Below are 16447 nucleotides of genomic sequence, written 5' to 3' on the forward strand. Positions count from 1 at the left end.
CTCCCTGAAGCTAGAGTTTGCTTCCACCTCCATCCAGGGCAGCCAGGGTGCTGCCAGAGCCCGTGGGGACAAAGGCAGAATGGCTGGTCCTCTGCCATCAAGACATTTGTCAATGAGCAGACGAGACAGCTCTTGGCCGAAGGGAGACTGTGATGTGCATTCCAGGGGAGAATGTGAGCAACAGACTTGGGGGTGTAGGAGCCAGATCTGGAAGGAGGAGAATTTCAACAGATGGGAAGGGCCCTCCAGGGCGGTGGAACAGAACATGCAAAGATATAGAGACAATCTGAAGCATATGAATTTGTCATTTTTATTGGGGGGAAATGATCAAATATCAACGATTACAGGTAGGTCAACCTCCAGCAGACACACAGGCAGAGGGACAGCCAGTGTAGCTAGACCAGCGGACCTCAAAATATGTTCCCTGGAATCCTAGGGCCCTGAGATCCTTCAGGAGACCTGTGAGGTCAAAACTCTTTTCATTATACTAAAGCATTGTTGCCCTTTTCGCTGGGCGGACATTTACACCCATGGCCCAAAAGCCGCAGTGGATAAAGCTGCTGGAACCTCGGCCCGCGCCAAGGCAGCGACAGCAAATTCTAGTCCTCCTCACCATCATGCACTCACAGAAAAAAAATCCAGTTTCACTTTAAAATGTGCTGATAAAAGGGTACAAAGTTACTTTTATTAAATCTCAACCCTGAGTACACACATGTTTAATATTGTGCATGAAGGAAAGCCCAGTTCATAGCTCGCCCTTGTGCGCGGTGAAAGACGTGGCTGCCCTGAGCAAAAGCACCTGGGCATCTGACCGAGTTACAAGCTGAACTAGCCACTGGTTCTATGGAACACTGCTTCCTTTTTTAAGATTTTTTTTATTGGGGGGGAAGAGCATGAGCAGGGGGAGCAGCAGACTCTGCACTGAGCAGGGAACCCGACTCGGGACTCGATCCCAGGACCCCGGGATCATGACCTGAGCCGAAGGCAGACGCTTCACCGACTGAGCCACCCAGGCGTCCCTGCACCACTTTTACTTGAAAGAATGACCAATGGACAGCCTATTCGGTTGTTGATGGCATTTTCTTGAGAATGAGTGATGTAAGCTGGCCGCTTCCAAGTAAACAACAGGCAATATTTGTTGGCAATGATAAAAATTTAAGCCCTCAAGCAAAAATCAGGATTTTGGAAAACTTGTGCCTTCTGCTGTGAGCCTGGGATTCCCACCAGCTACAAACTCTCCTGGTGAAGCTGATGGCGGTGTTAACAGCGGTGCTTTCTGGATGAGAAGACGTGCCGACACCAGGATCCGCATCACTCTGTGAACTGGTATCTGCCAGGTGACAAACACTCGATGTCACAAATTCACGTACGGGTAGAGGAGCCATTCAAAGTGCAAGACCAATGGATTTTACTGCAACAGAGCATGTAAATGTCATAAAATTCATCAAGCACGTTTCAGAATCCATGTTCTAATCTTTAATAAACTACCACCTGTCCAGTTTGGGTCTGGTATCCAAGAAGAACAGATACTGAAAAGAGGCATCAAAATACCCTCCCCTTCCCCAACAGTAACTAGAATATGAGAGGCTGGACCTCCCTTGCATACTTCGGAGCCTGTCATAACACATGGAATGCAAGTAGTGACACAAGGGTCCACCTGCCTCCTGGTAAGCCGGACAAAGATATTTGCAAAAATATAAACCAATGACACCCATACTGTTAAGTTTGTTGTTATTATTTCAGAAAATACTTTTCATTTAAAAATCATTATTTGCCATAATGTTAACATGTTATGGGTTTGTTTTTTTTAAATAAATTAATATTTCTAAATTAGTATTATTTTTATATAGATACTAATTTATTTCCAAATCTATTTAGTCACATATAAATAATACATTTTATCATTTACTTTGTTTATAGTTATTTAATAAATAGTAATTTTCTGTTTTAATGAATTACTAATTTTAACAAATAAATGAATTACTAAATATTTCTTGGTTTTAATTTCTAATGCGGTAGCTCTTCAGTATAATCACATTAGCTATACTTCTTTAGTTCAGTAATTGCTCAGAGTAAAGGGGTCCTGAGACCAGCTCCTGAGAACTGCTGGCCTAGAGCACAAGGTGACGCCTTGTCTACCGAAAGCAGCTGGACCCTGCTCCACTGTGCCCCTTGACCTGGCTCCCCACCCTGCCCAGGGCGGGACCCTCCCCCATCGCCTCCCCTGGAGGAGTGCTCTGGAGCTTTGCACCCGTGGTCACCTTGTCCAGAGCTGGGGGTGTCAGCAGCAGCAGCGGCAGTAGCTTCCCTTGACCTCAATCTCCTTGTCCAGGTCCACAGAGCTGCATGGCTGGTCCTGAATGCTGGGGAGTGGGGAGAGCTTCTGTGCACCCGTGAGCTCCTGGTCTGTGCAACCAGGAGTGTGCACGACTGAAACCTAGAGCAGTGTCTTCCAGGACAGTTGGGACACTAGCAGATTGCCCAAGTCCCCACCCACCCTTCCCTCTGGGGACTCTGAGGCACCCTACCAGGGAGCCCTGGGAATTCTGGGAACAGGTCAGGACAGAAGCACTCTGAGGGTCCTGCCCAGTGAAGCCTGGAAGCAGGGGGCAGGGAGACCAGGCTCCCTTAAGACCCCAGGTGGGTGACGGTCTTGCATTGCCTGCAGTGTTTTGCTGAGGACTCTGGGCAAGTCCGTGCCAAGACCCTTACTCTCTGGCCCCAATTTCCCTATCTGGGAATGGGGGTCACAGAGCCGTGAGACTCCAGCCTAGGGCTCCCAGTGCCTGGCAGCGACTAACCCTCAGGACCTGTGCCTTTAGCACAGCCTTGCCCCCACCAAGGCCCCTGGCTACCCCACCTCCGCAGGCTCCTCCTCCCCCTCTCTACCCACCCCCTGCCCTTTATTCTCCCTCATACCTCACATAACCTGGGAATCTGTCCCTGAAGGAGGCCAGCCAGTCATCCACAGTCTCCCTGCTCTTGTTCTCACGGGACTGGAAGATCCCCATGATGGACTCCTGTGGGTTGGTCAAGCCGAGGTCCTGCAGAAAGCAGCTGGTGGGTGAGCCAAGGCCCTGTGTACCCAGCCTCCTCTCTCGGGAGGACCCATTTTCCTCACCCACCTGCAGGCCCACACCCCGGGTCTACCCTTCAGGCCCCAGGGCCGTCACTGCTGGTCAGAGCTTCCTGGTCCTGCTGATGTTACCTCCTGAGCTCCCACAGGCTGTCCTGGCCTGGGGGGGCGGGGGCTGCCTCCCCCCAGCTTGCAACATCCCTGCCCCCACCTCAGCCTTTGCCGTGAAAGCAGGTGGCCCCAGCCTTGTGTGCGGGATTCAAGGCCCAGTGCTGTCAGGTCTGATTGTGGTTTGAGTGAGGAGAGCACACATAGCCCAGGCAGGGGGCCAGGAGAGGCAAGAACTGGAAAGGGAGAATAAAGCCCCCCAGCACTCAGCCTACCCGAGCGGCCACGGCTCACCCCATGCTTCGTGAAGATGTCGTGCAACTTCCTGGTGTCTGTCTCCACCTGAACCCCGAGGCCCTCCCACGTCCCAGGCTCCAGCGTTCTGAGGTGGGTGGCCAGGGCCTGGACATACTCCCCAAAGACCACCGTGTGCAAACTTCGCATGATTCTCTGCTCCCCCAAAAGACAAAGAGATGGAGAGGCCTGAGTGAAAGCTGTCCCAGGACCTGGTCCGGCTGGCCCTCCGGGACGGGGGTGGCAGGCTGCTACGCAGACTCCTCTCACACCGGCCTGTCGGGGGCCTGTCCCCACCACCAGGCAGATGGAACCCCCAGCCGCCGGGTTTCAGAGGTGCCTGCCTCAAGTTGTTGGCAAGTCAGTCGGCCTCCTACCTTGTACGCGGGAGTAGAGTGCATGTTGGGGCAGCCCTCCAGGCCCTGCCACAGGGACTGCAGAGCTCCAACCAGATCCTTGTCCTTCTTCCCAAAGTGGCCCCTTAGCAGACTCTGAGGACAGGAGGGTCAGACATCACGGAGGCCCGAGGCACCCAGCTGGCTGTGCTCCCTCCCAGCCTTGCCTAGTCTCCTCCAGCCTTGCGGCCCCCACCCCTCCCCACTGGGCGCACAGTCCTGGACCAGAAGGGCCCACGCTGAGGGAGACAGAGGCTCATCCACTGTCTGTCCCAAAGCTCTGTCCACCTTCCTCCTGTGGACTCCTGGAAGCACTCCGGATTCAAACCATAGCCCTTGACTTGACCTCCTCCCTGGAGCCCTCCCAAGGCCTCCTGGGTCTCTCCCCTTCCCCCTTGGTGCCCACAGGACCGTGGCCTGGCACCAGACCTTGATGCTTTCTCCCTCCGGATCGGACTCCCAAGACATGAGACAAGGGCCTGCTCAGTTCTCAGTGGACGCCAGAGGGGACAGGCAGAGGGGCAAGGCCAGCCCATGCGGTGTTTAGCCAGGGGACCTGAGCAAGTCCCACGCCCACTACGACCCAGCCCTCCAGCGCCCCCTCTACACGAAGCAGCCTCCTGAGCATCATCCGTAAAACACGGTGCCAAGTCCGATCCGCGAGCGGTGGCAGCCTGGAGCTCTGTGTAGAGAAGGGCCCTGCGGCTCCACACGGACCAGAGCAGAACAGAATGCTGGGGTTGATTAGTAATGTCTGCCACAGCCCAGGGTGAGACAAGGCAGTATGTAGGCCATCGTGGGAGGGCATGACATCTCTGGGTCTTCCCAGGTGCTCAGATCTCTGCAAAATCCAATGGCCATTGTCTCAGGAGCCGGTCCCCACAGTGGGAAATGAATCACTGGATAGAGTGGCAGGAATGGGGACCCGCCCAGCACCACCCCCCATCTCCTACCCAGAAAGCCCCATGAGGACAGGGCCCTGAACCCCAGATTTGAACAGGAAATGCCCTCCTGTGGTTTCCACATCCTGGGAGGCCACCTTGCCCTCTCAAGACTTCAACTCTGGGACCAGCCCCTGAGCATCCTCAGGGACCTCATCCTCCGGTGTGTGTGGCAGCCACAGCTCAGGAGACAAAGATGGGCAGGCCCACAGGGACACAGTGAGGGGACTTCACCTGCCTGGGGACACACTGGGGTTAGAGCCAGGATGGGGGGCAGGGGGTCAGGCCTCAGCCGGCCTGGCAGGAGAGCAGTTTCACAGGTGGAGAAAGGGGAGGGGACAAAGGGAGGTGCCCTCAGTGAGGAGGGAGCCAGGCCTCAGAAGGGGCAGAGAGGCCAAGCCCCACCCAGCCCACCCACAGGGACAGGGCCCCTCCCTCAGTCCATGCAGGAAGGTGGCCCCACCCTTCTGCTCCAGACAAAGGCATGGAAAAGGCTGGAGGCCTGACCAAGAACATCAGCACCTGACCAGTGCCTTGCCCTGTCACCCTAGCAAAGGCTCTGCTGGGCTGGGCACAAGTCCAGGGAGACACAGGCAAGCATCTCCTGTCTAGGTTTCCTGGGAGCAGGAAAGACCCTCACACCAGGGCCAGGGCAGGGGGTGCCATCACCTGGCACAAGGCCCTGACTCGAGGCAGGAGGTTGTCCCGGCTGTGGTCCTCAATGTGCTGGATCGTGCCTTGCACAGCCAGGCCCAGGTCTGCACACGGAACATGTTGCTGGCTCAGCTCCTGCCACGTTTTCCTGGTGGGGCAACCAAAGGGGTCCATGGGTCCTGGCCCAGAGCCTGCCACAGCCCCAGGCTGCACACCAGCCACGCGGGTGCCACCCTGTGCACCCCCGGACGCTCCCCCATTTCTGCTGCTGTTGCTGTCTATCCCATCCTGTTTTTTCTGACTATGTTTAGGGACTGTTGTAACCACGTGGCTTAAAATGCGAAAGGTACAGTGGAAAACTCCTCTCCCAGAGGCAGCCAGTGCTCTTGGCGCTTGGTGTTTCCCTATGAAATGGTGCCATTCTGTACACACATGGGGGTGTCAGACCCGCTTTTCTCACAGGTGGTCCCCATGGACCTGCGGCCTAACCAGCCTGCTCCCACTGGCCCCGCCCACACCCGGCCGCACCCCGACACACCCTCTGGCCCCGCCCACACCCGCCGCGCCCCGACACACCCTCTGGCCCCGCCCACACCCGGCCGCACCCCGACACACCCTCTGGCCCCGCCCACACCCGCCGCACCCCGACACACCCTCTGACCTCGCCCACACCCGGCCGCGCCCCGACACACCCTCTGGCCCCGCCCACACCTGGCCGCACCCCGACACACCCTCTGGCCCCGCCCACACCCGGCCGCGCCCCGACACACCCTCTGGCCCCGCCCACACCTGGCCGCACCCCGACACACCCTCTGACCTCGCCCACACCCGGCCGCGCCCCGACACACCCTCTGGCCCCGCCCACACCTGGCCGCACCCCGACACACCCTCTGACCTCGCCCACACCCGGCCGCGCCCCGACACACCCTCTGGCCCCGCCCACACCCGCCGCGCCCCGACACACCCTCTGGCCCCGCCCACACCCGGCCGCACCCCGACACACCCTCTGGCCCCGCCCACACCCGCCGCACCCCGACACACCCTCTGACCTCGCCCACACCCGGCCGCACCCCGACACACCCTCTGGCCCCGCCCACACCCGCCGCGCCCCGACACACCCTCTGACCTCGCCCACACCCGGCCGCGCCCGACACACCTGAGGATGCAGCAGTTGGCCAGCACGTGCACCTCGGGCAAGGCCCCGGCAGCGGCCGAGGCATTCTGCTGGAGGAGGTGGACAGCCTCCGCCTGGTACCTGCAGTGGAGGCTGGAGATGAGCCCCTCCCAGCGGCCCACCCCGCGGGCGGGCCCCACCCAGCCAGGCCCTGAGGACTTGCTCCCTCCCACTTCACTGCCGCTTCCTCGCAGAATCACTGATGTGCGTGACAGCGACCGAGATGTTGGCAAGGCAGGGAGGATTTCCTTGGGCGGGCTGTGCGCCAGGCCCTACAGCCAGATGCTTCCTAAGGACCTTTTCATGTAATGCTCTCGGTGACCATTTGTGGTAGATGCTTCCAGAACAGGATGGGAGTGGTTTTTTCCAGTGGACTTGGGAACTGCAGGGAATGCTGTATTTGAGAGGCCCGCCCGCCTTCCCGGCAGTGAAGGAAGAGGAGGGAGGGGAGGCGAGCTCCTGGAGCTGGGCTGGCCCCCCCTCCCAGAGAGTCAGGGTGAGGCCTGGGGGTGCCGAGCTCTCGGGAAGGGGAGGCTGGCACCCCACGCCTGGGCTGGGCCCCTGAAGCTGCCCCAGAGCAGAGAGCAGGGAGAGGGTCAGGGACAACACACTGCTCCCCAAAGACGGGGAAAAAAGGAGTGCCCTCACCTGTCCCAAGAACGCTGATCAACCTGGAGGCCCGTCCACATTTTCTAAACATTTAAAGCCTGGCTGATTTCACCGAAAAATCCACATGTCTGGTCTCTCTTAAATAACCTACTTCATGTCCGCCTGTAAGGGAGCCCGTCCCAGGTGAACACAGATACTCTGAAGGCCCCAGAGAGACGAGCCTAGCGATGTGGTCTACACAGTGCTTCCTCTGAAACAGGAGGAGCCCACAATGCTGACCCCCGCCCCAGCCTAGCGGGAAAGAGGCCAGGTCCCCACCCAAACCCTGAGGCTGGGGCAGAGCTGGGTTTGTGGCTCAGGTCCAGCGGTGAAAAGCAGAGGAAACAGGGAGGCAGGCAGTCTACCAGGTCCCTGGCCAGGATCTGTAACTGAGATAATATTTTAATGAAATATTTTTAAAAATTAAAATCAGTTGGGGCGCCTGGGTGGCACAGCGGTTAAGCGTCTGCCTTCGGCTCAGGGCGTGATCCCGGCGTTATGGGATCGAGCCCCACATCAGGCTCCTCCGCTATGAGCCTGCTTCTTCCTCTCCCACTCCCCCTGCTTGTGTTCCCTCTCTCGCTGGCTGTCTCTCTCTGTCAAATAAATAAATAAATAAAATCTTTAAAAAAAAATTAAAGTCAGTCCAAAACATCCATCATGAGCAAAACATGGAATTTTAAATAAGGACCAAATTCGACCCTGCATGTTCATGACTCCCCTCCTAGGCTTCCCCCTAATCCCACTCCTGCTGTCCAGGACGGGAGCCACAGCCCCATGCGGTGTTTAACGGTCAGTGAATTACAATTAAATAAAATTTAACTGTGGTCCCTCCGTGGAACTAGCTCGACAGCCACATGAGGCCAGAGCCGCCATGTCAGACGATGTCACCGTATCAGACGGTGCCGCCATGGGACATTTCCAGAGCCAAGGTGGGAGGTGAAGCTGGCCAGACTGGGAGCACCAAAGGCCAACGCTAGAATGTTCCCCTGCTTTGGGAACTGGCCAAGCACCTGGTGGCCAGTGGTTGGAGGCTTGGTCAGCACTCTAACTGGGGTTCGGTGGACCCAGCCACCCATGCCTCCTTCTCTGGGCAAGGACCACCTTTTCACTTACCTTTCCAGAAACCTTGAAAATGTTTCCAGAACCATCTTTCGCACCTGGCTGGTGATAGAAGGTCCCATGGGTTGTTCTGCATTTTTTTCCAGCAGCTGTCAGTCAAAGCAAGTGGGCTCTCAGGGGGACCCAGGGACCAGTCATACAGCCAGTGGACCCCAGGAGAATGTGTCCCCCCCCCAACTTTGTGCCTGACACAGCTGTCCTTGCAGGAAGGGCTGGCGTGCACCGGCCACCCCCACAACTGCACCACTCCGCAGATGGCACAGAGCAGATGCCTCCCACCAGGTCCTCACTACCCCTCCCTACCCCCCCCCAGTCTTGCCAGGCCCTCTCCCTTGAACCTCCACTGTATCCTGCCATCAGCCAGCCTGAACAACACCCTCATCTTCACACATGGCTAGGCTTCTCCTGTTTGGCCCGGAGGCTGCCCCAGCCCCACCTGAAGCCACCAACTCCCCACCTGACACTCTGAACAGTGTTGTTTGGCATAAAGGCATGAGGATGCTTAACATCACCTCCTTTTCTCCCTCCAACCCTGAGCAGTCAAGAGAAGCAATAGAACCCCCCAGCACCAGATCCTCTTTAAAAGAAAAAAGCCCCCCCACCACCACACGCGCTGGTGGCCTCGCCTCCTCCTGGGCCAAACATCCTTCACCCCGATGGGCTGCTTGACCCTCTTCCCGAGGCGTCCTCAGACACTGGTCTCTGTGCAGGTCCTACCTGAGGCCCGAGCAGGCTCATGAGTGAAGACATTCCAGGAAGAGGCCTCTCCCCAGAAGATATGCCCTCAGCCCTGCACTGGGGCCCCACTTGCCTCTGCCCGTCGTCCTCAGACACTGACGCTTCGATGCCTGAAGCCCCGCCCTCCACTGGGCCACCTGTCCTTGTTGCATACGCACCCCACCACCCGTCAGCCATAGTCCCCCCAGACCACAGTCCTTCCAGGCCACTCCCGGGTGGCACCAGGCCAGGTGCTCAGGAAGGGGTCAGGGACCCTGAGTGGTGGGCTGGGAAGGTGCGGACAGGTGCATACCTGGAAGATTTCGAGAAACGTTGGGTGGGGAGACTGGGCCCACTTTTCCCGATCATGGATCAGGACTCTTTCCAGACACTTTTCCAACTCTTCCTGCCCAGAAAACAGTAAAAGCAATTTCTATCCCCATGCTCCTCTCTGGGGCACACCAGGTCCAGCCCCGACTGAGGATGGGAGAAAGGGTGAGTACCAGAGCCAGCCCAGGGACAGTCGAGCAGTGGCCTGAAATCCCCCACCCCTGACGGACCCAGTTCCAAGTAAACCCCCTCTTTCATGGCCTCCAGCCTTCCGGCCATCATGGGTGTCTGTGAAGCACCCTCCTCGTTCCTGGCAGGTCCTCTCCCCTGTCCCGCCCACTCATTCACCTGGGGGTGATGGGCAGCTACCACTCTTGGGCAGCCAGAGCCCTTCCGTGGGCGAGACCTGAGAGGGACGCCCAGAGACCCATGGCCTGGGGGACATGGGGGCCATGGACTGCTGGGGACCAGGGGACACCAGGGAGACCCGGGGTATTTGGGACCAGATCCTAGCCAAAAACCTAAGTGTGACCTCTTGGGCCCAACCAAAGGCAATGACAAAGGCTGTCTCTGGCAGATTCCCAGGGGAAGCTGCCCTCCTCGCCCCAGGTTGCAGCACGGCCAGCGCCATGCGGTCTGGGGGGGTGGGCCTCAGGCTGGCTTCCTCTGCTCCCACACAGGTCTCACTCCTAGCCCAGGCACCTCCATCTAGAAGCCTGTTTACTGGGTTCCCTGGGCAGGCCGAGGGCTTCTTATTTGGGGAAGGGGACAGCCTACAAGCTAATTTTCTCCACCGACTCAGCAGTCAGTACTTTACCACGCTTACCCCATCCCTGTCATGCCCTGCCCTCGTCCACCAAACAGCAGGGAGCTGTGGCTGGCCACCTGGGCCAGGAGAGGATCCTGACCCCACATCCAGCTGATGCGAGCCCTTGCTTCGCACGGGTGCTGGGGATGGAATGGGCACCACTCCCGCTAAGCCTCTTGCCGGCATCACCGCAGTAAGACACAGAAGGAGGGCTACATGTCACGTTAGTTCCGGCTGCCTATCTGAATGGACCACTTGGCACACGGCACAGTCATTGACAGGTGGGGTGGGGAAGAGCAGGCGTGCTAAGTAAGCCCTGTCTTCCTTCATTCAGCCCAGACTGCAACTCCACAGTTTCGGGGAGAACCAGGAAGGACAGGGGGCCTCAAAACCAGGTGCTTCAGCGAGACAAAGCCCTGAGTTTGCAGCCAAGGAAAAGGCCAGGCATTTATATACCAGTTACTGGAAAACTCCAGCTAAATCGATACCAATTCTTTGGCACACTGTCATAAAGCTTAGTTTCTCAGTCTGTTAGCTAAGAAAGGCAGAAGGCTTCCCTGTATCCAGAACATCTTTCTTGATGTGTCTGTGCCAAGACCAGCAACGCTGGTACCGAAATCACGTTTGTTAAAAATGATCACAGTACAAGACTGTGATGTCCCAGGGCACCTGGGTGGCGCAGTCGTTAAGCGTCTGCCTTTGGCTCAGGGTGTGATCCCGGCGTTCCGGGATCGAGCCCCACATCAGGCTCCTCCGCTATGAGCCTGCTTCTTCCTCTCCCACTCCCCCTGCTGTGTTCCCTCTCTCGCTGGCTGTCTCTATCTCTGGCAAATAAATAAATAAAATCTTAAAAAAAAAAAAAGAGAAAGAAAAGACTGTGATGTCCCCTTGAGTCCTCACCTTGTCTGCGGTGCATTAACTGCGTGTACCACCCCCCCCCCAGGGCAGCTGGCTTTCCGCCTGAGGCTCACCGGCCCTGCCCTGCGCTGTGGCCGCCAGTATGCAAGAAGCCAGACCACCCTTACTTGTCAAGGCAGCATCCTCCGGTCTGGTGCTCTCCCTACAGGCCCGCTAGACAAGCTCCTCTCACCGCAGAGTGACGGCCACTGTTATGTCCCATGTGATGGCGCTCAAGGGCCAGAACCAATACACCACCACCCCCGCAGCCCCACCACCCCTGCAGCCCCAGCACCCCCGCAGCCCCACCACCAGGGGGCCCACCCTGGCCCAGCTCCCCGCCCGCTGTGCCCCAGACGCAGGACAAGGAGGTCTCTGGGTGACGGTTACTCCTGGATCCATTTACCTGGATCAGCCCCACCAGCTCCTTCTGCATTTTGGACATCCAGGTAACAAACATCACGGGGTCCAAGAGGTGCCAGACCGTGGGCTCCTGGGAGGTGGGAGGTGCTTTCACGAGTGTCTTCCTGCTGGGTTGGAAGGAGCCATGAGGGGCAAAGAGCTGAGCTGGGGCTGGGGAGAGGGGCTGGGGTGTGGAGGACAGCTCGGTGCTAAGGGCAGTGGACCCCAGGCTGGGCCTTGCCCCCTCCCCAGCCTGTGCTGCCCGCCCCCCACCCCTGCACAAGGCCCAGTGACTGGAGAGGGCAGCCGGGGTTGAGAAATGGGGGCATGAGGTCCATGGGTGTAGACAAGTCTCAGTGGTCACACACACACACACACACACACACACACCCTAACGTGCTAACCCACCCATACACATGCTACACAACAGACACGCTGGCACACACTAACACACGCGTGTGCACACGCTGTCCCCAAGGCCAGCTGCGTCCACACTTTTCCAACCACCAGTCCTGCCCAGGTGGCCCCTCCAAAGGCTCTCTGTTGACACAGCCTGCCTGAGGGCCCTCGCCCAGGGCAGTGGCCTCACCCAGCACCCCAAGCTCCCGCAGGAAGACTCACCCCGGCTGCCTGAACAAGTTCATCTTGCCCCAGGTGTACAGAACCTGACGGCTTTTCAGACTGGTGCCGCAGGAGTCCGTGAGCTCGAAGAGGCGGCTGAGAAGAGCCTCCTGGAAGTACATGCTGTAGTCCTCCCAGAGGCGTGTCCCCAACAGGCGTGCCCGCGGGGACCCCAGGCCACGTCTCACAGCCTTGTCTAGTTTCTCCAGGTATGGGTCCAGTGCGTCCTTGGGGCCCAGGGTGGGCACTCGGGCCTCAGCGTCGCTTCTCAGCAGCTTCTGCAGCTGACCGGCCCAGGTGGCAACCGGGCCGTCCTGGAGGGCGCCGGCCTCCCAGCTCTGGTCCTTGTCCTGTGTCCAGTCCACAGTGGCCAGCACGGCCTGGAGCTTCCGCTCCAGCTCCTGGCTGGGCCCAGTGCCCTCCAGAGCCTGCTGAACAACCTGCCACATGCTCTGGGCCAAAACCTCGTACCGGGGGCTGCAGCCCTGCCCTTCCTCCGCCAGCGCCGAGATGCTCTGGTAGGCTTCCAGGAACTGCCCCTCCTGGACCAACTCGGAGAAGCCTGGAAGAAAGGAACCCGAAGGATGGCTCCATGGGGGGCTTGGAAGACCTGGAGAACGGGGGGGGGGCGCCTGGAGTAGGGTGGAGATGGGCTGAGCTGTACGGAGCTCATCCATCAGGGGAACCAGCAAGAACACCAGGGGAATGTCTCAAGAGCCTTTGGGAATGAAGTTCCTTGTGGCCACTCAGGATCAGAAGCCACAGGTTTGTTACAATGACTGCAGAAGACCAGCAGGCTTTCTTCCACTGTGTCACCTTGGAGCAGAAAAACGTTACCCCCAGCAGTTTCTTCCCGTGAGCCTGGAAGTTCCCAGGGCTATGCACGGTCCGTGACTTCATCAGCTGTGGGTTTGCTCACCACACACGGAGACAGGAAAGGTACTTTCCCCACCGGAGGCAAGGAGAGGGAGGCCCAGCAGAGTTAGTGGAAGATGTTCCAGCAAGTGGTCTCAGAAAGAACACACATCAGGACCACCTGGAGGGCTCATTCCAGCCCCCGGTTACAATGTGCATTTCTGACACGCTCCCAGGAGGTGCTAATGGTGCTGGTCCCGGACCTCCCGCTGTGCCCAGAGGGAGAGATGGGAAGGGAAGGATTCTGCTTTGGATCCCAGAGGAGCCTCAGCAGGACTGTCCAGCCTGTAACTGCAGGAGGCAGGCTCCAGTGAGACTCAAAACTGAAAGAGGAATTGGGCAGGCTTGTCCAAAGCACTTGAACACTTGGACACCAATTCTTCTGGACTTCAACTTGAAAGGGCATTTTTGAACTTTAACTTCTCCTGGAAATTTCAAAATGAGAGGGCATTTATATTTAAAGTTGGGGCTCAAAGTGTCTTTCTGTTGTCAAGGGCAAATGCATGTCCTTCCCTTTCCTATTCCTCCTGACAGCTGGAATGTACATGTGATGCCAGGACCTGGGCAGCCATCCTGAGCCATGAGACAGGAACCCCACGTGGAGGATAGTGGAGGAGTACAATGGAGAGGTCTGGGTCTCTGAGTACTGAGGAGCTCCGAACCACCTACTCAAATCTTCCATGAGAGAAGCAAATTTTATCCTGCTTTATCTTAAGCCACTAGTTCGTTGGGTCTCTCAGTGAAAGCAGCTGAACTTATAATAATACAAAGAATTGAGGAGGAGTGGAGTATGGAATGGAAACTATTTTGAACCAAAACAGGACAGCTTTCCATGGCATGTAACTATTTTGAGGGTGAAGCGTCCCTATCCACTCACTTCTCATCGGTAGCTCCTTGTTGATAGTAATTAATTAGATCAGACTTGAGACTAGGAGCTGTAGCCGCAGGTTTTTACCAAATGCAGGGCTGCTCAGGGGTCACACCCCCTCCTCCCAGAGCTGCACCGTCCAGCACGGCATCCCCAAGTCACACGTGGCCACTGAGCCCTTGAAATGTCAAAACCGAGCTGTGCTGTCAGGGTAGACCACACGCCAGATTTCAAAGACTTAGCAGGGAAAAAAAAAAAAAAAGAATGTGTAATATCTTAATTCTAATATTGATGGAATGTTGAAACATGCTGAAATACGTCAGCTGCATTGGGCTAAATAAAACGTATTACTAAAATTAATTTCACCTATTTCTTCTTATATCTTTACAGTGACTCCTGGAAACAGCTCCAGCTCTATTTCCCCAGGGCAGCACTGCTCTAGAGCGTGCTTGCCCCTCTCCCTCCAACATGGAGCTCCTGCGTATCCTGCACCAACCTGGCTGTTTTCTGGGTAGGGGGCCATCATCCCCCTACCCCAAACCAGAAGAGCTGCCCTTACAGAGTCCTGAGGTCTCCTGGGTTCCGTACAAACATGGCAGCGTTGGTACCATTTCTTTAGCAAAGATACTGGGGGGGATGGGTCAGGCAGGCAAAGGCAGACATGAGGGGTCCACTGTTGCACCCACACATGCCCCATGCAGGCCCATCGAGCTATGCCCAGCTTGGCTGCTCTCGGCCACCTGACCATCTCCCGCCATGACAGGCCAGCAACACGTGGGGCCAGCAACAGCTGGCCTGAGAGAAAAAGTGAAATGCATCTGAAAAGTGACTGTCCTGGCCAGGCTGCCCCAAGGTCACCAGGCACAAGGCTAGTGAGGATACGAGAGACCCTCCAAGATCCCATCACCCGTGAATCAGCTGATAAACACTTGTCCCCTCTTGGGTGATGATGCCAGTCACCATCCAGATGCCAGAGACAGAAAGGCAGCTGGTGACACCCCCCCCCCATGACCCCACACTCCCATGGCAATTCTGCAACTTCCCACTGACCTCAGGGAAAGTCTGAAGCATTTTCTCTTTAGGAAAACATTCCCTGGATTATAAAGGTGCCAGCTCGTCCCGCAAACCCATTATGGACCAGAGCCTTAATCACCAGCCGGCCCCAGCCCTGCTGCTCCACTCAGGGTCATGCAGCGAGCTTTCCTGGGCACGGACTCATGCTGGGACACGGGGACACAAATAAGGCTCATACACAGACCCTCCACACACACTCCTTCCCCGCCCCAGGCCCCTCTCCTCTCGCTCCTACAGCCCTAGACCCTGGGGCACAAGTAGCAGCCAGCCCTGCCGGCCTGGATTTGAACCGTGACCTTCTCACCTGCCGTGGGTCCCTGGGCAAAGGTTTCATCAGCTTTGAAATGGTGAGGTGCATCTCACAGGTGTGATGACTACGGGCTGGTTCACTCTGCTTTGGTCCTTCCCTTGCTCCCCCGCATGGTGTCAGAGCCCCGTGGGCTCAGCAGCCCGCCCCAGCCCCGTGACAGCCCGCCACGTGGTGCGTGGTGGTGGTCAGCGAGCCAGCCCCACTCACCATGTGGGGTCCCCCAGGCATGGGAAGGAGGCATCTTCTCACTGTGCCTGGTTCCCTCCAGGCGCCCAGAGAGACATCCAGGACGCAGGCATATGCAGTAAATATTGAACGAAAGGATACATACGTGTGCAAAAAAAGGAAGGAACGAGACAAAGGCTTATGCCGGATATAAAGGTGAGACCCAGGGGTGCCTGGGGGGCTCAGTTGGTGAAGCGTCTGCCTTCAGCTCAGGCCATGATCCCAGGGTCCTGGGATGAAGTCCCACATAGGCTCCCTGCTCAGCGGGAAGCCTGCTTCTCCCTCTGCCTCTGCCCTTCCCCCCTGCTCATGCTCTCTCGCGCATTCACTCACTCTCTCTCAAATAAATAAATCTTTAAAAGAAATATATACAGCTAGACCCATACCTTTGGAAATTTCTGTCAGATGAACGGCATCTTGAGGTCTTTTATTTCTGTGCAATGTGCCCAGAAGCCCCACAATCCTCCTTTTTGGCTTCGGAGGGTGGCCTTTGGGCTGTTGCCTCCTGTGCCCCTGAGCCTCACTGGGCAGCATTTGCTGGTGTTCGCTCCCTGCTTCTTTGCCCTCCAGCCTGGGTTTCTTCTCGCCCCAGCGGCCCTTTCTTTTCACCCAGTCCATTGCTCTGCCTGTGTGCCCGACAGCAGCCTGGTCCCACAGACACCCTCTCGCAGGCTTGCAAGTCATGGGGTTTTATCTATCTCCACCAAACAATAGAAATAAATGGGAGGAAGCTGGTGACTGTCAGAGAAATTTCCTCTGTGTCTAAAAATATGGGTGTTGGGGCGCCTGGGTGGTACAGTCAGGTGAGTGTCTGCCTTCGGCTCAGGTAATGATCTCAGGGTCCTGGGAGGAAGCCCCATTTTGGGCT

The 16447-nt window shown here is 57.2% G+C and overlaps 1 protein-coding gene across 17 annotated transcripts; it reads right to left on the minus strand.

Annotated features, from left to right (window-relative positions):
* Positions 1–287: 287 nt before the first annotated feature.
* On the minus strand, positions 288–16272 carry LOC123779253 (uncharacterized). 17 transcript variants are annotated; one of them, XM_087856246.1, is made up of 12 exons: positions 15966–16272; positions 12188–12749; positions 11571–11691; positions 9443–9535; positions 8407–8501; positions 6625–6723; positions 5484–5616; positions 3856–3969; positions 3479–3634; positions 2920–3044; positions 2262–2363; positions 288–1411 (listed from the first exon to the last, which is right to left on the minus strand). In XM_087856246.1, exons 1-11 carry the CDS (start codon positions 16261–16263, stop codon positions 2282–2284), a joined length of 1878 nt encoding a protein of 625 aa, XP_087712372.1. In that variant the 5' UTR covers positions 16264–16272; the 3' UTR covers positions 288–1411; positions 2262–2281. The 17 variants fall into 17 exon arrangements, 12 of the variants coding, with proteins under 12 accessions (XP_087712372.1, XP_087712373.1, XP_087712371.1 ...); XM_087856247.1 differs by having other exon boundaries at positions 2920–3020; positions 11571–11694; XM_087856245.1 differs by having other exon boundaries at positions 288–1330; positions 11571–11694.
* Positions 16273–16447: the final 175 nt, after the last annotated feature.

The sequence above is a fragment of the Ursus americanus genome, chromosome 26 (genome assembly GCF_024610735.1).
Source record: "Ursus americanus isolate L20-20 chromosome 26, mUrsAme1.1.p, whole genome shotgun sequence".
NCBI lineage: Eukaryota > Metazoa > Chordata > Mammalia > Carnivora > Ursidae > Ursus > Ursus americanus.

Bases quoted from the DNA above. Each gene is read 5' to 3' on its own strand.
- LOC123779253 (XM_087856242.1), bottom strand. From the start codon at position 16,263: ATGACTTGCAAGCCTGCGAGAGGGTGTCTGTGGGACCAGGCTGCTGTC. The intron at 6,724-8,406 runs GTAAGTGAAAAG...CCTCCACTGCAG, and splicing joins TTTTCAAGGTTTCTGGAAAG to GTACCAGGCGGAGGCTGTCC. The intron at 3,635-3,855 runs GTAGGAGGCCGA...TTGGGGGAGCAG, and splicing joins ACTCTACTCCCGCGTACAAG to AGAATCATGCGAAGTTTGCA.